Below are 25,706 nucleotides of genomic sequence, written 5' to 3' on the forward strand. Positions count from 1 at the left end.
TATGTGTGGAGATGGCGTGCAGCGCTATTGTCGTGCTGTTCTGCTTACTTAACCCATGCTGATGATTGGCAACTGGATAGCTATTTCTGACGCTGGGGAGGACTAAAGCCTCAAGGGTCTTTGCAACGGGCGACAAAAGCGAAATCGGTCTGTACGATTCACCGTTGTTGGAATTCTTGCATGGCTTCAGTAGCGGGACTACCCTGCCCATTTTACAGACTTCGGGACGGTGTGGGTGGCTAGCGAGAGGTTGAAATATTTGATGAGATACTCGACTCCCGGAGCATCTAACTGTTTTAACATTATCTTGGAGATTCCATCAGTAACCAACGCTCCTCATCAGGAAGAGATCTAATGACACGTAGTACTCTTCTTTCCGTCCTGTCACTCCCGTGGTGCTCGTAAAATTATCGATTGAAATAACTTGCGCACCTCTTCGGATCAGTCAGAGTAAAGGGGTGAGTACATAAGCTGCCTTGCCTGCTTACCTTGCTTGCTTCTGATAAAAGAATAAAGAAGAAAAGGGCAACCTAGTTCGATATTGGATCGGTATTCTTTGTTCTTTTATTTTTATTATGTCAGAAATGAAGCAGGAAAGCAAGGCAAGCAGGCGAGGCAACTTATGTACCCAGGCCTTTATTCTGACTGACAGCTTATGTACCCAGACCTTAACGCAGCCAAACATAACTGAGGTCCTATCTTCCTTCTTTCCAGGGTTCGTTGCCCACAATTCACTTTTTCCGGCTCCAATGTTGCAACTCTTTAGATTATTTAACCACTTGCTCCGCATATACTCACCGACAAACCTGTTAACTTCCAGTGTCAACTCCGTGACTCTGTGGTAGCTGGGGTTGGTTCGACGAAGCAGGTATATGGCGAGCGGTTCCAGCACTGATGATGTCTCGGAACGTCCTTTCTGCTACCGAACATCAGAAGGTTTGAGCAGATCTCTGAAGCGGTGATTAGTGAACTCTCTGAAACGCACATGATTGATGAAAGTGCTTCTTTCAGAGGTGATGAAATCGTGCAGTCTGCTGATTGAGACAATTATGGGGAGATGGTCTGATCCAAAAGAAACGACGGGTTGCGACCAGGTGACGTCATTTGTCAGACCAGTTGACACGATGGTTATGTCTGACGAATTGTGACACTCTCCGCTGATTTTGGTCATTCACCGTGCAAAACATAGAGCTATCAATCTGCTCAGCCAGCACTATCGTTGTTTCCGAGGACCGAATGCCTCATGATGAGAACAAAGTCTCTCAAGACAAAACAGTTATGACCCTTCAAAAGTATTCTAATGTTAGACCTATAACCTGGCGTATAGCTATTTATCGGCAGGATGTATACGTTCAGCAACTCTACCTCAACAGTTCCACACCTGTGAAGTGGTCCGTATTGTATGTTGTGAATTATGAAAACAGGTGACGTGCTTGCAGCAGACTGGACATACATAGGTTTGCAGAGCTGAATTATGAGAAAAATGTTGGAGCCCCTACACTAGACAGCCACAGCATGTTGGCGTATGAGTAATACATTTAATTACAAATAACAAAACGTTTTTCATACGCCGTTGAGTCTTAGTAATAAAAATTACTAATACGCTCCCTTACACCTAAAGAGAGAAACTCTCGATTTAGTGGCTGCTATAAGATACTCTTAATTTAATTAATTCAAGAACAATTGGACGTTTAAGTATTTTTTCTAGTTATTATGTAATAATTCATTTTAAGCACGATTTTAGCTTAAAATTGTGTGTGATTTCACCATTAAAAACAATTTAGAAAAATCATGAAAAACGCCAAATGTTAAATTCTCTTATATTCTCTTAAATTCTGTTTCGCTCACCATTGATTTATGATCACTACTATCTGTCCCTTATATAATGATGGGACATTCAAAACCATCCAAGATTCATATTTATACACGTTAAAATATCTTATCAATTATTTACAGTATTGAAAATGTTCCAAATACTTCTCAAAGTATTTTTGCTTGATTTTCTTTTGGAATAGCAACTACTTTATGTATTTTCAAAATGTTTGGATATTCTGTTACTTTTAGAATATCACAAAAACTGGACAGAACTTTGTACTCACCGTTGTTAAACATATTTCATCAATTAGCTTCATATTGATAGGTAGACCGGCACTGGCAAAACTTTCACGCATTTTCAACGCATCCACCTGAGACATGGCAAAAAGTGCACTAGCTAAGATATCAAAATGTAATGCTCCCTCACCGGATAGCAAAACATTTATCAAAGCGCTTTGAAATGAGCCGAGCAGATTCTCTTTAAACAGTGGCCGTTGATAGAGACGCCATTTCTCGTGGACACTTTGCAATGACATGAGTACGGTGCGTACAATATTCGGATCATTACCAGTGACTAGTATCTGACCATAGGCATTCATTATGGCCATAAAATGTTCCGGATGTAAATTATCGCTGGGATTATTTGTCGTTGCCGGTGTATTGTTACCATTCTGCTGTTGCAACACACCATTCGGTTGAACATAGGATTTATAGAAATACTGCCATTTACAGGTGAGGATACTGGAAGAAGAAGAAGGATAATTTGGAAATTATATAAATTTTTAAATAAATATTTTAAATTGAATAAAAATTGAATTCATAAGGCCTGGGTACATAAGCCGCTCGGCTTTCTTGCTTAATTCATTTCTGGTAAAGAAATAAAGAAATGTATGAACCACATTTCAATTAGGTCGAACTTGGTCTTTGGTCTTTTACCAGAAATGAATTAAGCAAGAGGCTTATGTGTGTGAAAATAAATTGGAATTTAAATTGGAAAATTTAATTTTAGCAAAGGCGCACACCAATAACAGGGTGATTATGAGATGACATTTTAAATTTAAATTGGAGAAATTTAATCACAAATTCCAATATAAGGTGACATTTTAAATTGAAATTGGACAAATTTAATCACAAATTCCAATATAAGGTGAAATATTAAATTAAAATTGGACAAATTTAATTACAAATTTTAATACGCAAATTTGCTGATGTGCATACTGCTGGAACCACTGTTCAAAAACGGTGATGGGTGCGCCGGCGGAATAATTTTTTTTGTAATCAACATCGAAAATGCCTACAGGCCATGAATGTCGGATTTTTCTATATCTGTTCAGAGGCTGGTAAACAATTATTTGATATATCCCCAAGAGAAAATTTGATGAAGTTTATATATTGTTTGGCCCACTATTCAAAAACGGTGCCTCGTGCGTCGATGAAATAATTTTTGTCGGAATCAGCATCGAAAATACCCCTAGGCCATGTATTTTGGGAAGATCAATGCTTATTAAAATCTTGGAAAAAAATTTATTTGTATGTACACCCAATGAACCTCTCGAAGTGCATTTCCTGTTGGGCCCACTGTTCTGAAACGGTGGCTCGTGCGTCCGCGGGATAATTTTTATTGGAATCAGCATCGAAAATACCTCTAGGCCATGTATTTTGGGAAGATCAAAGTGTTGAAGATATTTTATTTATTGTTGTTTGCTGCCGACGGATAAATAAAAGAAGACACACTTCTGTTCTCTGTGGTTGCTTTATTGAGAGTGATCATGTATGAGAATATTTACAACTTAACTGCTAGGTATGAAAACTTATGCTAGGGCTATTTACACATGCGCACATCTTGTGTGTGCGATCATACTCTGTTGCTTAGCATAATGAGTTGTGTGTTGCAAAGGCGTTAGGGGAGAATCAATACTTCCAACACAAAGCTTATTAAAATCTTGGAAAAAAAATTATTTGTATATACACCCAACTTGCAGAAATGCATATTTTGTTAGGCCCACTATTCCGAAACGGTGGCTCGTGCGTCCACGGGATAATTTTTATTGGAATCAGCATCGAAAATACCTCTAGGCCATATATTTTGGGAAGATCAAAGCTTATTAAAATCTTGGAAAAAATTTATTTGTATGTACACCCAATGAACCTCCCGAAGTGCATTTCCTGTTGGGCCCACTGTTCTGAAACGGTGACTCGTGCGTCCACGGGATAATTTTTATTGGAATCAGCATCAAAAATACCTCTAGGCCATGTATTTTGGGAAGATCAAAGCTTATTAAAATCTTGGAAAAAAAATAATTTGTATATACACCCAACTTGCAGACATGCATATTTTGTTAGGCCTACTGTTCTGAAACGGTGGCTCGTGCGTCCACGGGATAATTTTTATTGGAATCAGCATCGAAAATACCTCTAGGCCATGTACTCTGGGAAGATCAAAGCTTATTAAAATCTTGGAAAAAAATTATTTGTATATACACCCAACTTGCAGACATGCATATTTTGTTAGGCCCACTATTCCGAAACGGTGGATCGTGCGTCCACGGGATAATTTTTATTGGAATCAGCATCGAAAATACCTCTAGGCCATGTATTTTGGGAAGATCAAAGCTTATTAAAATCTTGGAAAAAAAATTATTTGTTTATACACCCAACTTGCAGACATGCATATTTTGTTAGGCCCACTGTTCTGAAACGGTGGCTCGTGCGTCCACGGGATAATTTTTATTGGAATCAGCATCAAAAATACCTCTAGGCCATGTATTTTGGGAAGATCAAAGCTTATTAAAATCTTGGAAAAAAAAATGATTTGTATATACACCCAACTTGCAGACATGCATATTTTGTTAGGCCCACTGTTCTGAAACGGTGACTCGTGCGTCCACGGGATAATTTTTATTGGAATCAGCATCGAAAATACCTCTAGGCCATGTATTTTGGGAAGATCAAAGCTTATTAAAATCTTGGAAAAAAATAATTTGTATATACACCCAACTTGCAGACATGCATATTTTGTTAGGCCTACTGTTCTGAAACGGTGGCTCGTGCGTCCACGGGATAATTTTTATTGGAATCAGCATCGAAAATACCTCTAGGCCATGTACTTTGGGAAGATCAAAGCTTATTAAAATCTTGGAAAAAAAATTATTTGTATATACACCCAACTTGCAGACATGCATATTTTGTTAGGCCCACTATTCCGAAACGGTGGATCGTGCGTCCACGGGATAATTTTTATTGGAATCAGCATCAAAAATACCTCTAGGCCATGTATTTTGGGAAGATCAAAGCTTATTAAAATCTTGGAAAAAAAATTATTTGTTTATACACCCAACTTGCAGACATGCATATTTTGTTAGGCCCACTGTTCTGAAACGGTGGCTCGTGCGTCCACGGGATAATTTTTATTGGAATCAGCATCAAAAATACCTCTAGGCCATGTATTTTGGGAAGATCAAAGCTTATTAAAATCTTGGAAAAAAAATAATTTGTATATACACCCAACTTGCAGACATGCATATTTTGTTAGGCCCACTGTTCTGAAACGGTGACTCGTGCGTCCACGGGATAATTTTTATTGGAATCAGCATCAAAAATACCTCTAGGCCATGTATTTTGGGAAGATCAAAGCTTATTAAAATCTTGGAAAAAAAAATAATTTGTATATACACCCAACTTGCAGACATGCATATTTTGTTAGGCCTACTGTTCTGAAACGGTGGCTCGTGCGTCCACGGGATAATTTTTATTGGAATCAGCATCGAAAATACCTCTAGGCCATGTACTTTGGGAAGATCAAAGCTTATTAAAATCTTGGAAAAAAAAATTATTTGTATATACACCCAACTTGCAGACATGCATATTTTGTTAGGCCCACTATTCCGAAACGGTGGATCGTGCGTCCACGGGATAATTTTTATTGGAATCAGCATCGAAAATACCTCTAGGCCATGTATTTTGGGAAGATCAAAGCTTATTAAAATCTTGGAAAAAAAATAATTTGTATATACACCCAACTTGCAGACATGCATATTTTGTTAGGCCTACTGTTCTGAAACGGTGGCTCGTGCGTCCACGGGATAATTTTTATTGGAATCAGCATCGAAAATACCTCTAGGCCATGTACTTTGGGAAGATCAAAGCTTATTAAAATCTTGGAAAAAAAAATTATTTGTATATACACCCAACTTGCAGACATGCATATTTTGTTAGGCCCACTATTCCGAAACGGTGGATCGTGCGTCCACGGGATAATTTTTATTGGAATCAGCATCGAAAATACCTCTAGGCCATGTATTTTGGGAAGATCAAAGCTTATTAAAATCTTGGAAGAAAAATTATTTGTTTATACACCCAACTTGCAGACATGCATATTTTGTTAGGCCCACTGTTCTGAAACGGTGGCTCGTGCGTCCACGGGATAATTTTTATTGGAATCAGCATCGAAAATACCTCTAGGCCATGTACTTTGGGAAGATCAAAGCTTATTAAAATCTTGGAAAAAAAAAATGATTTGTATATACACCCAACTTGCAGACATGCATATTTTGTTAGGCCCACTATTCCGAAACGGTGGATCGTGCGTCCACGGGATAATTTTTATTGGGATCAGCATCGAAAATACCTCTAGGCCATGTATTTTGGGAAGATCAAAGCTTATTAAAATCTTGGAAGAAAAATTATTTGTTTATACACCCAACTTGCAGACATGCATATTTTGTTAGGCCCACTGTTCTGAAACGGTGGCTCGTGCGTCCACGGAATAATTTTTATTGGAATCAGCATCGAAAATACCTCTAGGCCATGTATTTTGGGAAGATCAAAGCTTATTAAAATCTTGGAAAAAAATTATTTGTATATACACCCAACTTGCAGACAGGCATATTTTGTTAGGCCCACTATTCCGAAACGGTGGCTCGTGCGTCCACGGGATAATTTTTATTGGAATCAGCATCGAAAATACCTCTAGGCCATATATTTTGGGAAGATCAAAGCTTATTAAAATCTTGGAAAAAATTTATTTGCATGTACACCCAATGAACCTCCCGAAGTGCATTTCCTGTTGGGCCCACTGTTCTGAAACGGTGGCTCGTGCGTCCACGGAATATTTTTTTCTGGATAGGGCATCGAACGTCCATCAAGCCCATGTCTTTCAATAGATTCTAAATATATTCAGATTTTGGGAAAAAATTATTTTTTATATTCCCACTACGAAAACTGCTAAAGGGAAATTATTGTGGGGCCCCCACTTAATAATGGGGAGGGGTTCGTCCACGGAATATTTTTTTCTGGATAGGGCATCGAATGTCTATTAAGTCCATGTCTTTCAATAGATTCTATATATATTCAGATTTTGGGAAAAAATTATTTTTTATATTCCCACTACGAAAACTGCTAAAGGGAAATTATTGTGGGGCCCCCACTTAATAATGGGGAGGGGTTCGTCCACGGAATATTTTTTTCTGGATAGGGCATCGAATGTCTATTAAGTCCATGTCTTTCAAGAAATTCTAAATATATTCAGATTTTGGAAAAAAAATTTTATATACCCACTACGAAAAGGATAATTAAGTTGTTACAGAAAGTTGTTTGTTAAGTCACTTTGTTCTCTGTTAACTCTCTCTTCATGAGAACTTGCTAGTAACCAACCACACCATATCGACGCCTCCAAACAATAGTATGCTAAGTCGAGTTAGCATGTTTTCAAGTTCTTTACATTTTTACATTTAACGTCCTTTAACTTAAATTCTGTCAAATTTTGGTAATGATCGGTCAATCCGAACAGAAGTTATAAACAAATGTTTACTCAGAATAGTAGTGAAGGTCAAAGAAAACTGTAAACTTTGAGAGCTTCTCCTGCAAAACTCACTTTTCAGACTTAGCATACTATTGTTTGGAGGTGTCGATATAATGGTTTGCGATCGAGTTATCGTGTCGGGTTTTGGCTCATTTGTCTAAGAGGTAGGTACAAACGCAGTTTTATAGCAGAGGATTGGGTTCAAATCCCCGAGGAGGTGAAAGTCTTTCTATTTATTTTTTGTTTTGTTTTATTAATTAACAAATTTTATTAAATATGCAGAAACCCTTTAAAAACCCCAAACATTTTTTTTCACAAAAAATAACAATTTGCGATTGCGTGGAGATACATAGGCCGAATGAAACTTTGTAAACATGGACTGACAAATTACAGACAATACTATGACGAAATGCAAAAATTTGCGAAAATATCCGAGTTTTACGTAAATATTTGCAACCATTTGGCATTATGTGGGTTAAAAACCGATTTTCGTAATTTTGGATGAAAAATTTAAACATGTGATACAAATTTAATCATTTATGTTATATCTACTTACATACATATGTATGTATATAAATTCAGGAATTTATTAGGAATGTACTAACAGTATTTTTTCAATCAAAAACCAGCACATTGAAAACATTTATACACATAGGTACATACATACATACATATAAAATCCTCCAAACTTTTCCCCATTTTAAAGAACGCCCGATTCCAAGAAAACTATGCGTTCTAGAGAAAAAGGGTATTTTATATAAAATGCTTAGAAAGTCACGAAATTATCATTTTCAAATAAAGTTTTAAGTTTTCTCGAAAAAAAATCTCGGCGCTAAGTGAGTTAACCCACTTTTTGCGAGAAACCTTAAAATTGTTTATGAAAATTATATTTTAAGACTTTTTTAAGTATTTTTTATGAAATAACTTTTTTCTCTAAAACGTATAGTTTTTCTGCAATCGGGCCTTCTTTTAAAAACGCCAAAAACTTTGAAGTGTAATATAGGTGTATCCTTATTAGAGTTGGGTAATCTAGTTCCTTGTACTAGTTCCAAAACGTATGAGTAACATCATGAAATATAACGTGTGATGTTAAGTATACGCAGTTTGTTCAAAGAAAAAATGTGGGCCATTGGAACTGCGAAGTGAACTATATAGTTCCATATAGTTCCTTTGGCACAACTCTAATCCTTATATGCCAATCCCTTGGTATTTGATTAAGAAAATACTCTTACTACCTATATTCCTAATAAATCCCTGGCTTTATACGATTCTAACATGTATGATTAAACTTTTATCGCATATTCAAATTTTTCATCAAATGTCGAAAATTACAAAAAAGTCGAGTTTTTTTAATAGCTTGGGTTTTATCCCAATTGTGGGCAAATGCTTTATAAGCATTAAATGATAGATAACGGACAATACTATAACAAAATGTAAAAACCCACAAAAATATTCGAATATACCAGCGTTTTACGTAAATTTTTGAAATCATTTGTTGTGGTGTTTAAACGACCAGAGGCTTTAAACATAGTACACGTTGACAAAAAACAATGATAGTCTTCGAGGTCTACATATTTCGTTAATATCAAAGTCTAGTTGAATATGTACATATGTAATTACTTTCCTAATTTGTAAATAATACTTTACATCTTGCATTTCAATTTTTTTAGCTAAACAATAGTTTTTATTTACTGATAAGGGTTGACTGTCATTCAAAACTGATATGTAGTGGTACCGCCCTTTAAAAGATATTTTGTGTTACGGTCTGTGATGTCTGTTTGCTCCAGCATTCTCTTATTTGCCTTTTTCTATACTTAAAAGTTTCCATAGCTATTTTTAGCTTTTGTGTTTTTATTATCTTCTCTCCTTCTCTCCAACCAAAAATGATGCTTAAAAGCGCGGGAGAAAATTGGCTTTTAAAAAATAGTATTAGGCTTAGACTGCACATGTTTACTATGTGCATGTGTATACTACCTACCCCTAAACGTAATAAAAAGAAAGATGCAGTGCTAATAGTATACGTTTAACTCAGTGTCGATAAGGAGCTTGCGTAGCTGAAGTGGTTAAGAGTCTGTCGTTGCAGTCTGTTGGTCTTGGGTTCAAATCCCTGTGGAGTTTTGATTTTGATGACTTATTTTTTTTGCGTTTTTATTTATTTAACAAAAAAGAAAGATTTTGTCTTATTAATTTATGAATAAATATTCACAATAAATAAACAACTTTATGTAATCAAAACTCCATTGAGATTTGAACCCAAGACCGATAAATCGCAACGTCAGACTCTCAACCAATTCGGCTATGCAACCTCAGTAGCGGTACTGAATAAAATGCATAAAATATATGTTTCGTAAAAAATAAATATAATACATTTTTTCCGAGAGTAAGTTATCAGGATTTTACTTTAATCAATATTCTTCTGTTGTGTATTTTTCCTGTCTGAATTTTATCAACCAGTTTAAAAATAGTTTATTATAAATTTTCTACAACCAAATATGTACATACTATGTACATGTAAATTGGTTTAAAAATCATATAGAGCTGAACAGAAAAAGGTACACAATGTCCATCTCTGCATTACATTTCAACTAACTGTAAATTTGTTGAAGTCACCGAGACATCAAACAAATTGACAATGAAAATGGACTTTTTCAACGTGTTTTTTGTTTTTGAAGAAAATAATAAAATGTATAAATAATTCGCATTTGCATTTTCTAAATAAATTTCATATAAAACCAACATTCATTATAAGTTGGTCGAGGTACTACATGTGGTACAGTTTGTTGTAGTGGTATGAAGAAGGAATGCAACAGGCAACGTAATATAAATGAAGGTGTGTTTGTGGGTAACAGTAGACACTCGAAAAAGGCAAAGGAGAAAATGTTCAATCATCCCTATTGGAAAAAAAAAAAACAGAACAAAAAACACATTTTTTTTGCACAGCGTTTGTTAAACTGTAAATCAGCAAATAAGCCAAAATAGGTAGTTTAGCTTATAACTAGTTCAAAATTAATCAAGCTAGCATTGGATAATATTGAATACTTTGGTTCTCAACCCTAATTAGACAGTTGGCCTAAGGGGAAATATTGGGAAAATATTAAGTTGTGTTTATAAAATAGTCAGCATTATGATAATTTTAAACTAATTATAGTCCCTACAGGTTAACGTATAAAAAGTACAGATAGGCATAGTCAAAGATAAAAATATTTTTATTTTTTAATACAAATATCGGATGCCTTCTCAGATCCTTATTATTTTTGTACACATACAGTGTCGGACAAAACTAAAGCACCCCCTCAGTACATTTTTTTAAAATGATAATTTTTTAAAAAAAAAATGTTGTAAATTTATTTTATATATTTTTTTATTTATTTATAGCTTCATTATTGGAAAATACAAACATAAGGAATTTAGAATTTAATAAACAAAAGTTTAGTCGGAAATATAAGCGGAAAAAAACTAACCCGTCGTCTACCTTTCTACTGTAAATCGTTCTTTTGCTAATTTTTCAGTCTAAGAGATATTGTATTTTACCAGAAGATGCTGTAGCATAATTTTTGGATGAATATAAACAATATCGGCTAATGTTTTGGTATAGCCCCCATATAGCGGTAACTTCCGGTCATCGGTATTTTGAGTAAGCCACATTTTCCTACTAAATTAGCTGTAATTTGGTACTTAGGGTTCCTAGAGGTCACAAAACATTTCCACAAAAAATTGTGGACCTGATTTTCAGTATTTTTAGGATTTAAGCTAAATTTTCCGAAAATCAATTATTTCTTCTGCAATAATCTATAATTTGCTATCCTCTATGCCTAAAAGATGTGCTTGTGCCATCCAGAAAAGAGGATACGCAACGAAATATTGATTTCAATGGTTTTTGTTGTACCTCAAATTGGGGGGTGCTTTAGTTTTGTCCGCTTATACTTGCGACGTAAAATGTTTTTTGAAGTTTAACTTTTGTTTATTGAATTCTGAATTCATTATTTTTGTATTTTCCAACAATAAAAATATAAATAAATAAAAAATAATTTTATAACTTTGTTTTCTTAAAAAAAATATCATTTTAAAAAAATTTACTGAGGGGGTGGTTTAGTTTTGGCCGACACTGTATGTATTTGGATAACAGACATAATACGTACAAATTTATAGAGTCACAGTCAAAAGTATCCTGTTCAGTTTCTTTAATTAATTCATTAATTTGCGATTGCTAAGAGTCCATTTTCATTGTCAATTTGTTTGATGTCTCGGTGACTTCAACAAATTTACAGTTAGTTGAAATGTAATGCAGAGATGGACATTGTGTACCTTTTTCTGTTCAGCTCTATATGATTTTTAAACCAATTTACATGTACATAGTATGTACATATTTGGTTGTAGAAAATTTATAATAAACTATTTTTAAACTGGTTGATAAAATTCAGACAGGAAAAATACACAACAGAAGAATATTGATTAAAGTAAAATCCTGATAACTTACTCTCGGAAAAAATGTATTATATTTATTTTTTACGAAACATATATTTTATGCATTTTATTCAGTACCGCTACTGAGGTTGCATAGCCGAATTGGTTGAGAGTCTGACGTTGCGATTTATCGGTCTTGGGTTCAAATCTCAATGGAATGTTAAATAAATAAAAACGCAAAAAAAATAAGTCATCAAAATCAAAACTCCACAGGGATTTGAACCCAAGACCAACAGACTGCAACGACAGACTCTTAACCACTTCAGCTACGCAAGCTCCTTATCGACACTGAGTTAAACGTATACTATTAGCACTGCATCTTTCTTTTTATTACGTTTAGGGGTAGGTAGTATACACATGCACATAGTAAACATGTGCAGTCTAAGCCTAATACTATTTTTTAAAAGCCAATTTTCTCCCGCGCTTTTAAGCATCATTTTTGGTTGGAGAGAAGGAGAGAAGATAATAAAAACACAAAAGCTAAAAATAGCTATGGAAACTTTTAAGTATAGAAAAAGGCAAATAAGAGAATGCTGGAGCAAACAGACATCACAGATCGTAACACAAAATATCTTTTAAAGGGCGGTACCACTACATATCAGTTTTGAATGACAGTCAACCCTTATCAGTAAATAAAAACTATTGTTTAGCTAAAAAAATTGAAATGCAAGATGTAAAGTATTATTTACAAATTAGGAAAGTAATTACATATGTACATATTCAACTAGACTTTGATATTAACGAAATATGTAGACCTCGAAGACTATCATTGTTTTTTGTCAACGTGTACTATGTTTAAAGCCTCTGGTCGTTTAAACACCACAACAAATGATTTCAAAAATTTACGTAAAACGCTGGTATATTCGAATATTTTTGTGGGTTTTTACATTTTGTTATAGTATTGTCCGTTATCTATCATTTAATGCTTATAAAGCATTTGCCCACAATTGGGATAAAACCCAAGCTATTAAAAAAACTCGACTTTTTTGTAATTTTCGACATTTGATGAAAAATTTGAATATGCGATAAAAGTTTAATCATACATGTTAGAATCGTATAAAGCCAGGGATTTATTAGGAATATAGGTAGTAAGAGTATTTTCTTAATCAAATACCAAGGGATTGGCATATAAGGATTAGAGTTGTGCCAAAGGAACTATATGGAACTATATAGTTCACTTCGCAGTTCCAATGGCCCACATTTTTTCTTTGAACAAACTGCGTATACTTAACATCACACGTTATATTTCATGATGTTACTCATACGTTTTGGAACTAGTACAAGGAACTAGATTACCCAACTCTAATAAGGATACACCTATATTACACTTCAAAGTTTTTGGCGTTTTTAAAAGAAGGCCCGATTGCAGAAAAACTATACGTTTTAGAGAAAAAAGTTATTTCATAAAAAATACTTAAAAAAGTCTTAAAATATAATTTTCATAAACAATTTTAAGGTTTCTCGCAAAAAGTGGGTTAACTCACTTAGCGCCGAGATTTTTTTTCGAGAAAACTTAAAACTTTATTTGAAAATGATAATTTCGTGACTTTCTAAGCATTTTATATAAAATACCCTTTTTCTCTAGAACGCATAGTTTTCTTGGAATCGGGCGTTCTTTAAAATGGGGAAAAGTTTGGAGGATTTTATATGTATGTATGTATGTACCTATGTGTATAAATGTTTTCAATGTGCTGGTTTTTGATTGAAAAAATACTGTTAGTACATTCCTAATAAATTCCTGAATTTATATACATACATATGTATGTAAGTAGATATAACATAAATGATTAAATTTGTATCACATGTTTAAATTTTTCATCCAAAATTACGAAAATCGGTTTTTAACCCACATAATGCCAAATGGTTGCAAATATTTACGTAAAACTCGGATATTTTCGCAAATTTTTGCATTTCGTCATAGTATTGTCTGTAATTTGTCAGTCCATGTTTACAAAGTTTCATTCGGCCTATGTATCTCCACGCAATCGCAAATTGTTATTTTTTGTGAAAAAAAATGTTTGGGGTTTTTAAAGGGTTTCTGCATATTTAATAAAATTTGTTAATTAATAAAACAAAACAAAAAATAAATAGAAAGACTTTCACCTCCTCGGGGATTTGAACCCAATCCTCTGCTATAAAACTGCGTTTGTACCTACCTCTTAGACAAATGAGCCAAAACCCGACACGATAACTCGATCGCAAACCATTATATCGACACCTCCAAACAATAGTATGCTAAGTCTGAAAAGTGAGTTTTGCAGGAGAAGCTCTCAAAGTTTACAGTTTTCTTTGACCTTCACTACTATTCTGAGTAAACATTTGTTTATAACTTCTGTTCGGATTGACCGATCATTACCAAAATTTGACAGAATTTAAGTTAAAGGACGTTAAATGTAAAAATGTAAAGAACTTGAAAACATGCTAACTCGACTTAGCATACTATTGTTTGGAGGCGTCGATATGGTGTGGTTGGTTACTAGCAAGTTCTCATGAAGAGAGAGTTAACAGAGAACAAAGTGACTTAACAAACAACTTTCTGTAACAACTTAATTATCCTTTTCGTAGTGGGTATATAAAATTTTTTTTCCAAAATCTGAATATATTTAGAATTTCTTGAAAGACATGGACTTAATAGACATTCGATGCCCTATCCAGAAAAAAATATTCCGTGGACGAACCCCTCCCCATTATTAAGTGGGGGCCCCACAATAATTTCCCTTTAGCAGTTTTCGTAGTGGGAATATAAAAAATAATTTTTTCCCAAAATCTGAATATATATAGAATCTATTGAAAGACATGGACTTAATAGACATTCGATGCCCTATCCAGAAAAAAATATTCCGTGGACGAACCCCTCCCCATTATTAAGTGGGGGCCCCACAATAATTTCCCTTTAGCAGTTTTCGTAGTGGGAATATAAAAAATAATTTTTTCCCAAAATCTGAATATATTTAGAATCTATTGAAAGACATGGGCTTGATGGACGTTCGATGCCCTATCCAGAAAAAAATATTCCGTGGACGCACGAGCCACCGTTTCAGAACAGTGGGCCCAACAGGAAATGCACTTCGGGAGGTTCATTGGGTGTACATGCAAATAAATTTTTTCCAAGATTTTAATAAGCTTTGATCTTCCCAAAATATATGGCCTAGAGGTATTTTCGATGCTGATTCCAATAAAAATTATCCCGTGGACGCACGAGCCACCGTTTCGGAATAGTGGGCCTAACAAAATATGCCTGTCTGCAAGTTGGGTGTATATACAAATAATTTTTTTCCAAGATTTTAATAAGCTTTGATCTTCCCAAAATACATGGCCTAGAGGTATTTTCGATGCTGATTCCAATAAAAATTATTCCGTGGACGCACGAGCCACCGTTTCAGAACAGTGGGCCTAACAAAATATGCATGTCTGCAAGTTGGGTGTACAGTATCGGCCAAAACTAAAGCACCCCCTCAGTAATTTTTTTTGAAATGATAATTTTTTTATGAAAACTAAATTATAAATTTATATTTTATTTTTCTTTTTATTTATTTATATCTTTATAATTGGAAAATACAAAAATAAGGAATTCAGAATTTAATAAACAAAAGTTAAAATTCAAAAAATATTTTAAGTCGCAAATATAAGCGGACAAAACTAAAGCACCCCCCCATTTGAGGTACAGCAAAAACTATTGAAATCAATATTTCGTTGCTTATCCTCTATTCTGGATGACACAATCACATCTTTTAGGCATAAAGGATACTAAATTATTAATTATTGCAGGCGAAATAATTGATTTTCGGAAAATTTAGCTTAAATCCTCAAAATACTGAAAATCGGAAGGTACCGTTATATGGAGGCTATACCCAAACGTGGACCCAGGTCCACGATTTTCGGTGGATATGTTTTGTGACCACTAAGAACCCTAAGTACCAAATTACAGCTAATTTAGTAGGAAAATGTGGCTTAAATATCCGAAATACCGAAGATCGGAAGGTACCGCTATAAGGGGCCTATACCAAAACATTAGCCGATATTGTGCATATTCATCCAAAAATGATGCTACAGCATCCACTATTCAAATACAATACGCTAACGTTTAAAAATTAGCAAAAGAACGAATTGCAGAAGAACGATAGACGCCGGCTTATTCAGTCGACGACCAGAAAAAAAAACCTTTCATATCGACTAAAAATGAAGGAGCCAGACTGGCATTCGCCAAGACCCAGTTGAACTGTTTTCCGATGAATCTATGTTTAATTTAAAGTATTCAGATGGTAAAAGGCTTGGACCAAATGGACAACCGTTAAATCCTAAATATTGCAAAGACGCTGTAAAACATGGAGGCGGAAGGTTTTTTGCTGGTCGTCGACTGAATAAGCCGGCGTCTACCGTTCTTTTGCAATTCGTTCTTTTGCTAATTTTTAAACCTAAGGTATTTAGTATTTGACCAGAGAAAGCTGTAGCATCATTTTTGGATGAATATGAACAATATCGGCTAATGTTTTGGTATAGCCACCTTATAGCAGTACCTTCCGATCTTCGGTATTTCGGATATTTAAGCCACATTTTCCTACTAAATTAGCTGTAATTTGGTACTTAGGGTTTTTAGTGGTCACAAAACATATCAACCAAAAATCGTGGACCTGGGTCCACGTTTGGGTATAGCCTCCATATAACGGTACCTTCCGATTTTCAGTATTATTTTCAGTACCTCAAATGGGGGGGTGCTTTAGTTTTGTCCGCTTATGTTTGCGACTTAAAATATTTTTTGAATTTTAACTTTTGTTTATTAAATTCTGAATTCCTTATTTTTGTATTTTCCAATTATAAAGAAATAAATAAATAAAAAGAAAAATAAAATATAAATTTATAATTTAGTTTTCATAAAAAAATTATCATTTCAAAAAAAATTACTGAGGGGGTGCTTTAGTTTTGGCCGATACTGTATATACAAATAATTTTTTTCCAAGATTTTAATAAGCTTTGATCTTCCCAAAATACATGGCCTAGAGGTATTTTCGATGCTGATTCCAATAAAAATTATCCCGTGGACGCACGAGCCACCGTTTCAGAACAGTGGGCCTAACAAAATATGCATGTCTGCAAGTTGGGTGTATAAACAAATAATTTTTCTTCCAAGATTTTAATAAGCTTTGATCTTCCCAAAATACATGGCCTAGAGGTATTTTCGATGCTGATTCCAATAAAAATTATCCCGTGGACGCACGATCCACCGTTTCGGAATAGTGGGCCTAACAAAATATGCATGTCTGCAAGTTGGGTGTATATACAAATAATTTTTTTCCAAGATTTTAATAAGCTTTGATCTTCCCAAAGTACATGGCCTAGAGGTATTTTCGATGCTGATTCCAATAAAAATTATCCCGTGGACGCACGAGCCACCGTTTCAGAACAGTAGGCCTAACAAAATATGCATGTCTGCAAGTTGGGTGTATATACAAATTATTTTTTTTCCAAGATTTTAATAAGCTTTGATCTTCCCAAAATACATGGCCTAGAGGTATTTTCGATGCTGATTCCAATAAAAATTATCCCGTGGACGCACGATCCACCGTTTCGGAATAGTGGGCCTAACAAAATATGCATGTCTGCAAGTTGGGTGTATATACAAATAATTTTTTTTCCAAGATTTTAATAAGCTTTGATCTTCCCAAAGTACATGGCCTAGAGGTATTTTCGATGCTGATTCCAATAAAAATTATCCCGTGGACGCACGAGCCACCGTTTCAGAACAGTGGGCCTAACAAAATATGCATGTCTGCAAGTTGGGTGTATAAACAAATAATTTTTTTTCCAAGATTTTAATAAGCTTTGATCTTCCCAAAATACATGGCCTAGAGGTATTTTCGATGCTGATTCCAATAAAAATTATCCCGTGGACGCACGAGCCACCGTTTCAGAACAGTGGGCCTAACAAAATATGCATGTCTGCAAGTTGGGTGTATAAACAAATAATTTTTTTTCCAAGATTTTACTACCACTCCACCACAACATGCATATTCTTTACATTTTGAGTTACTTCAAATTGATTAAATTGACAAATTTCTGATGTTTCGATTTCGCTAGGTTCTTTGTAAATATGTCGGCAACCATATCATCTGTTGGACAATAAACCAATTTTATTGTATTTGATTTTATTAGATCCCGGATATGATGATACTTGATGTCCACATGCTTTGTCCTTTTATGATGAACCGGGTTGGATGCCAACTGCAAAGCTCCCTGATTGTCAACGTTGATAGTAACAGTTTCTTCGTTCAGAAATCCAAGTTCGCGTAGTAATCGGCTTAAATATACAGCTTCCTTTGATGCGTTTGAAGTTGACACATACTCTGCTTCCGTACTACTCAAAGCGACTATATCTTGTTTCTTGGACTCCCAGGAAATCACACAATTTCCAATAAAAAATACTGATCCGGAATATGACTTCCGATCTGTAGTGCATCCGCCCCAATCAGCATCTGCGTAACCAATGAGTTTACCATTTCCACAACTAAAGTGCAGTTTCATATCTTTAGTTCCTTTCAAATATCGTAAAATATGTTTTGCTGCTGTCAAATGTTCCACGTGTGGATCCTTATTTCTTTGCGAAAGCTTGGTAACCGAATGGAGTATATCAGGGCGAGTTGTCAGAGCCAAGTACAGCAAGGAGCCGATCAGAGATTGATATTCGGTGGGATCTGTTTTTCTGCATTCACCTTCACACTTACTTTGAAAACCAGGAGTGAGTGGTACTGAAACTGGCTTACAGTTCTCCATACCGTACTCTTTCAAAATTTCATTTATAAAGTTAGTTTGACATATTTTAATCTCACCAGTTTTTCCATCTCGTTGAACTTCCATTCCCAGGAAGTGCTCTAACAATCCTTTATCGGTCACTTCAAAATTGGTTGCAATTTCCTCCTTCAGTTTCAAAATTTCCTTTTCATTTTCACATCCAATTATTAAATCATCCACATAGACAGCTATTAGCATTAAATGACCGTTTCGATTTGATTTATATAAACAAGGCTCGTTGTCACATCTTTCAAATCCAATCTTGCACAGAAAATCATTTAGCGTTGAGTTCCACTCCCGACCCGCTTGTTTAAGGCCATAAAGGGATTTGTTTAAGCGTAGGACTTTATTTTTGTTCTTCTCATCGATAAATCCTTCTGGCTGACGCATATAGATTTCTTCATGCAAATCTCCATGTAAATACGCGGTGACAACATCTAGTTGGTGCAAGTGCATTTTATGTTCTACTGCTAATGCAAGTATCATTCGAATACTTGAATATCTTACCACAGGCGAAAAAGTTTCATTGTAGTCTATGCCAAATTTCTGACTACAACCTTTAGCGACTAGCCGTGCTTTATATCGCTCCACCTGACCGTTCTTATTTTTCTTTGCTGCGAAAACCCATTTGCAATTGATTGGCTTACATCCAGGCGGAAGATCCTGCATTGTCCACGTATTCTTTTGATGATGCGATAGCATCTCATTCTCCATGGATTGCTTCCACTTGGCACATAATTTACTGGATATTGCTTCTTTGTATGTTTTAGGAATACTATCCTCCACCACATTATTCAGTAAGTTGTATTCTTTTCGGGGACGACCAGGTCTACCATTTCGAATAATCTTAGGTCTACCTCGTCCTCTTCGGGCATCTGTAGGTTCAGGATTTTCTTGATCATCTGAAGAAGTAAATCCGAGAAATTCTTCTGTTTCTTGAAAACTGTCATCCGAACTTGACTGTTCCTCATCGATTTCTTCATTAGTCTCCTCTATTTCTCCTTCGACAGATTCCTGGGTTTCTAAGTTTTCCGATGGCACATAAAAATACATTTCTGGCACTTGCTCTTGAGATTTTTCTAATGTTTTATCTTCATCAAAGATAACGTCTCGTCTTTCCACAACCCTCTTAGATTTGTAATCGTAGAGCCTATAAGCTTTAGATACTAATGAATATCCAACCATGACCATTCTCTCGCCTTTTTCTTGAAACTTCCAAGTTGCCCTTTTGTTCAGCGCAACAGCTTTAGAACCAAAAACTCTCAAATGATTAACATTTGGTTTCCGACCAGACCATACCTCCATTGGAGTAGTGTTTTCCAAACTTTTTGATGGACTTCTATTTCTTAGATATGTTGCAGTAGCAACCGCTTCAGCCCACAAATTTTGATCGAGTCCTGATTCAATAAGAAGGCAACGTCCCATTTCAACTAATGTGCGATTTGCTCTTTCCGCTACACCATTTTGTTGTGGGGTGTAGGGGACAGTTAATTGCCTTTTAATACCATTGGTTTCAAGATACTTGTTAAATTCGTTGCTAAGGTATTCTCCACCATTATCGCTTCTCAAAGCTTTAATTTTGCAACCCGTTTGCAACTCCACCATGGTCTTAAATGCTTTAAACTTCTCGAAAACTTCGGACTTGTTCTTCATGAAATATGTGAATATCCTACGGGATTTATCATCAATAAATGTCACGAAGTACTTTGATCCACCAACTGAATCAACTCTCACCGGACCACATACGTCCGAATGAATCACTTCAAGCAAGTCCTTTGATCTTCTCTCCGATTGTTTGGGAAACGATGCAACGTGTATTTTTCCAGTCATACACACATCACATTTGTCGCTACAGTGGGAATTGAATGTCATACCTTTGACCAAATTCTTTGAGCATAATTCTTTCAGACTCTGGTAATTTAGGTGTCCAAATCTTCTATGCCATAAACTATCGGAAGTGTTAATCGAACAAATTTGGTTACTTACAGGTTGAGCATCGAAAACGAATAAACCATTTTCCCTGGCAGCTCGCAATAACATACGGCCTTCATCCGTAATCATAGCACCATCTTTGAAAAATTTCACGGAACATCCATTTTCAACCATCTTGTTAACGGAAATAAAGTTTCCATTCAATTCTGGACAGTAAATGACATTCTTCAGCTTAATATTTAATCCTTTTACTCGCAATTCGACGAAACCTTTTCCTTTGGCTTTGATGACTTTCTTGTCGGCTAACATTATGGTTTCATCCGAATCTTCAAGACTTGTAAAATAATTCTTCAAGGAACACATATGGCTTGTTGCCCCACTGTCAACACACCATTGCGTTGAATTATTTTCTGTTTGCGCTCCGGCAGCAACAGCGATCACTGTGAACGATTTGTGTCCACCATCTTTGAACTTGCACTTGTTAGCGTAGTGACCCTTTTTGCCACAAATAAAACATGCACCTTTTTCTTTCTTTTGATCACTTTTCTTACCATCATTCCTTTTTCCTTTTACACCAACAGCCCCAAATGCTTGCTGATTTGATGATATATTTCCACTCGTACCTTGTTCTCGCCGATCCCATTCTTCCAATAATTTCTGTTTTAACACCATAAGGGTAGGAAGATTGTCCCTTGTTTCCATGGCTATTACAAAATTTTCATAATCCTTTTCCAAACTTGACAATAGGATTATTACCAAAAGTTCCTCCTGGATTTGAATCCCAGCTTCTGCCAGTTGATCTGAAATGCTAGAGAATTTGTTCAAATATTCAGACATATTTTTGCTGTCCTTCATGTTGACATTTAACAGCTTCTTATACAAGGACACTTTTTGCATAGGTCCACTAGGCTTATACACATCTTTAAGCTTTTCCCAGGCATCATTTGACGTACTGCAATTTTTGATGTAGTTCAGTTGGGAAGGCTTCACACAAAGAGTCAAAGAAGCAAGAGCCTTTTCATCAACATCGTCCCATGCTTGCTTTTGTTCGGCAGTCCAACTCGAAACTTTCTTTAGATCACCATTTACATGTTTCCAGCATCCCGAGTGAATGAGTACACTGCGCATCTGCACTGACCATGTCTCATAATTGTGTTCATCTAGCTTCTCAATCTGGAACATTGGAGACGACGCCATTTTAATTGTTTTCTATGTTCTTGCGTTAACCACACAATCCAATTCCGCTTAATATTGACCACAACGTTCTGGGTCCATAACCTCTTGGGAATATGTGTCTTCTTTCTTCTTTTCGGAAAGATTTTCCCCTTATATATTTGCCAATTAAGCGGAACACAAAGATATTCAATTTTATACAAAATTTATTAAGGAACAAAAACAATTGACAAATTGAAATTCAGAACAACACTACTAGACGACAAGCAATAGAAACGATAGAATGAAAAAATATTTGACATTTTCATTCTATCGTGGACGCACGATCCACCGTTTCGGAATAGTGGGCCTAACAAAATATGCATGTCTGCAAGTTGGGTGTATATACAAATAATTTTTTTTTCCAAGATTTTAATAAGCTTTGATCTTCCCAAAGTACATGGCCTAGAGGTATTTTCGATGCTGATTCCAATAAAAATTATCCCGTGGACGCACGAGCCACCGTTTCAGAACAGTAGGCCTAACAAAATATGCATGTCTGCAAGTTGGGTGTATATACAAATTATTTTTTTTCCAAGATTTTAATAAGCTTTGATCTTCCCAAAATACATGGCCTAGAGGTATTTTCGATGCTGATTCCAATAAAAATTATCCCGTGGACGCACGATCCACCGTTTCGGAATAGTGGGCCTAACAAAATATGCATGTCTGCAAGTTGGGTGTATATACAAATAATTTTTTTTCCAAGATTTTAATAAGCTTTGATCTTCCCAAAGTACATGGCCTAGAGGTATTTTCGATGCTGATTCCAATAAAAATTATCCCGTGGACGCAAGAGCCACCGTTTCAGAACAGTGGGCCTAACAAAATATGCATGTCTGCAAGTTGGGTGTATAAACAAATAATTTTTTTCCAAGATTTTAATAAGCTTTGATCTTCCCAAAATACATGGCCTAGAGGTATTTTCGATGCTGATTCCAATAAAAATTATCCCGTGGACGCACGATCCACCGTTTCGGAATAGTGTGCCTAACAAAATATGCATGTCTGCAAGTTGGGTGTATATACAAATAATTTTTTTTCCAAGATTTTAATAAGCTTTGATCTTCCCAAAGTACATGGCCTAGAGGTATTTTCGATGCTGATTCCAATAAAAATTATCCCGTGGACGCACGAGCCACCGTTCCAGAACAGTAGGCCTAACAAAATATGCATGTCTGCAAGTTGGGTGTATATACAAATTATTTTTTTTCCAAGATTTTAATAAGCTTTGATCTTCCCAAAATACATGGCCTAGAGGTATTTTCGATGCTGATTCCAATAAAAATTATCCCGTGGACGCACGATCCACCGTTTCGGAATAGTGGGCCTAACAAAATATGCATGTCTGCAAGTTGGGTGTATATACAAATAATTTTTTTCCAAGATTTTAATAAGCTTTGATCTTCCCAAAGTACATGGCCTAGAGGTATTTTCGATGCTGATTCCAATAAAAATTATCCCGTGGACGCACGAGCCACCGTTTCAGAACAGTAGGCCTAACAAAATATGCATGTCTGCAAGTTGGGTGTATATACAAATTATTTTTTTTCCAAGATTTTAATAAGCTTTGATCTTCCCAAAATACATGGCCTAGAGGTATTTTTGATGCTGATTCCAATAAAAATTATCCCGCGGACGCACGAGCCACCGTTTCAGAACAGTGGGCCCAACAGGAAATGCACTTCGAGAGGTTCATTGGGTGTACATACAAATAAATTTTTTCCAAGATTTTAATAAGCTTTGATCTTCCCAAAATATATGGCCTAGAGGTATTTTCGATGCTGATTCCAATAAAAATTATCCCGTGGACGCACGAGCCACCGTTTCGGAATAGTGGGCCTAACAAAATATGCATTTCTGCAAGTTGGGTGTATATACAAATAATTTTTTTTCCAAGATTTTAATAAGCTTTGATCTTCCCAAAATACATGGCCTAGAGGTATTTTCGATGCTGATTCCAATAAAAATTATCCCGCGGACGCACGAGCCACCGTTTCAGAACAGTGGGCCCAACAGGAAATGCACTTCGAGAGGTTCTTTGGGTGTACATACAAATAAATTTTTTCCAAGATTTTAATAAGCATTGATCTTCCCAAAATACATGGCCTAGGGGTATTTTCGATGCTGATTCCGACAAAAATTATTTCATCGACGCACGAGGCACCGTTTTTGAATAGTGGGCCAAACAATATATAAACTTCATCAAATTTTCTCTTGGGGATATATCAAATAATTGTTTACCAGCCTCTGAACAGATATAGAAAAATCCGACATTCATGGCCTGTAGGCATTTTCGATGTTGATTACAAAAAAAAATTATCCCGTGGACGCACGAGTCACCGTTTCAGAACAGTGGGCCCAACAGGAAATGCACTTCGGGAGGTTCATTGGGTGTACATACAAATAAATTTTTTCCAAGATTTTAATAAGCTTTGATCTTCCCAAAATATATGGCCTAGAGGTATTTTCGATGCTGATTCCAATAAAAATTATCCCGTGGACGCACGAGCCACCGTTTCGGAATAGTGGGCCTAACAAAATATGCATTTCTGCAAGTTGGGTGTATATACAAATAATTTTTTTTCCAAGATTTTAATAAGCTTTGATCTTCCCAAAATACATGGCCTAGAGGTATTTTCGATGCTGATTCCAATAAAAATTATCCCGCGGACGCACGAGCCACCGTTTCAGAACAGTGGGCCCAACAGGAAATGCACTTCGAGAGGTTCATTGGGTGTACATACAAATAAATTTTTTCCAAGATTTTAATAAGCATTGATCTTCCCAAAATACATGGCCTAGGGGTATTTTCGATGCTGATTCCGACAAAAATTATTTCATCGACGCACGAGGCACCGTTTTTGAATAGTGGGCCAAACAATATATAAACTTCATCAAATTTTCTCTTGGGGATATATCAAATAATTGTTTACCAGCCTCTGAACAGATATAGAAAAATCCGACATTCATGGCCTGTAGGCATTTTCGATGTTGATTACAAAAAAAATTATTCCGCCGGCGCACCCATCACCGTTTTTGAACAGTGGTTCCAGCAGTATGCACATCAGCAAATTTGCGCATTAAAATTTGTAATTAAATTTGTCCAATTTTAATTTAATATTTCACCTTATATTGGAATTTGTGATTAAATTTGTCCAATTTCAATTTAAAATGTCACCTTATATTGGAATTTGTGATTAAATTTGTCCAATTTAAATTTAAAATGTCATCTCATAATCACCCTGTTATTGGTGTGCGCCTTTGCTAAAATTAAATTTTCCAATTTAAATTCCAATTTATTTTCACACACATAAGAGGCTTATGCACCCACGATTTGCGCCTTTAACATCTTTGTCTTGCCAATTTCTTAAATGAGCTCTTCAGACTTAAAATTTTATAAATAAATTTAGTTATAAATACCTGTCAAATAGTGAATAGACAACACTTGTGAGATCGGATGTATCGGCTACATTATTATCCATTTGTATCATTGGCATTATATGCTCAAATGTGAAATCCAAAATTGATGGTAACATTGTCAATGAGGCATTGCCTGGTTGTTGAACAATCAACTGGAACATTTGCAGGATTTTTTCCATAACTGCTACACGGCTTACCGTCAATTGTTGTCTGACGAAATAAAAATATGGAAAAATTAGCAACATTTTTTACTGATTTTTTAGTTAACTCTATA

General features: G+C 35.5%; 1 protein-coding gene across 1 annotated transcript in view; it reads right to left on the reverse strand.

Annotated features, from left to right (window-relative positions):
* The window catches only part of ebo (exportin ellipsoid body open), a 56,211-nt gene that overhangs the window by 20,833 nt on the left and 9,672 nt on the right, over positions 1-25,706 (reverse strand). The window contains exons 9-10 of the mRNA XM_073976682.1: positions 25,433-25,642; positions 2,100-2,556 (exon numbers count right to left, since the gene is read on the reverse strand). Of these exons, the coding sequence (XP_073832783.1) occupies positions 2,100-2,556; positions 25,433-25,642 (667 nt within the window). The remainder of the gene's footprint in view (positions 1-2,099; positions 2,557-25,432; positions 25,643-25,706) is intronic.

Source organism: Musca autumnalis, unplaced genomic scaffold (genome assembly GCF_047663935.1).
Source record: "Musca autumnalis isolate F117 unplaced genomic scaffold, ASM4766393v1 scaffold_3, whole genome shotgun sequence".
In the NCBI taxonomy this organism is placed as follows: Eukaryota; Metazoa; Arthropoda; class Insecta; order Diptera; family Muscidae; genus Musca; species Musca autumnalis.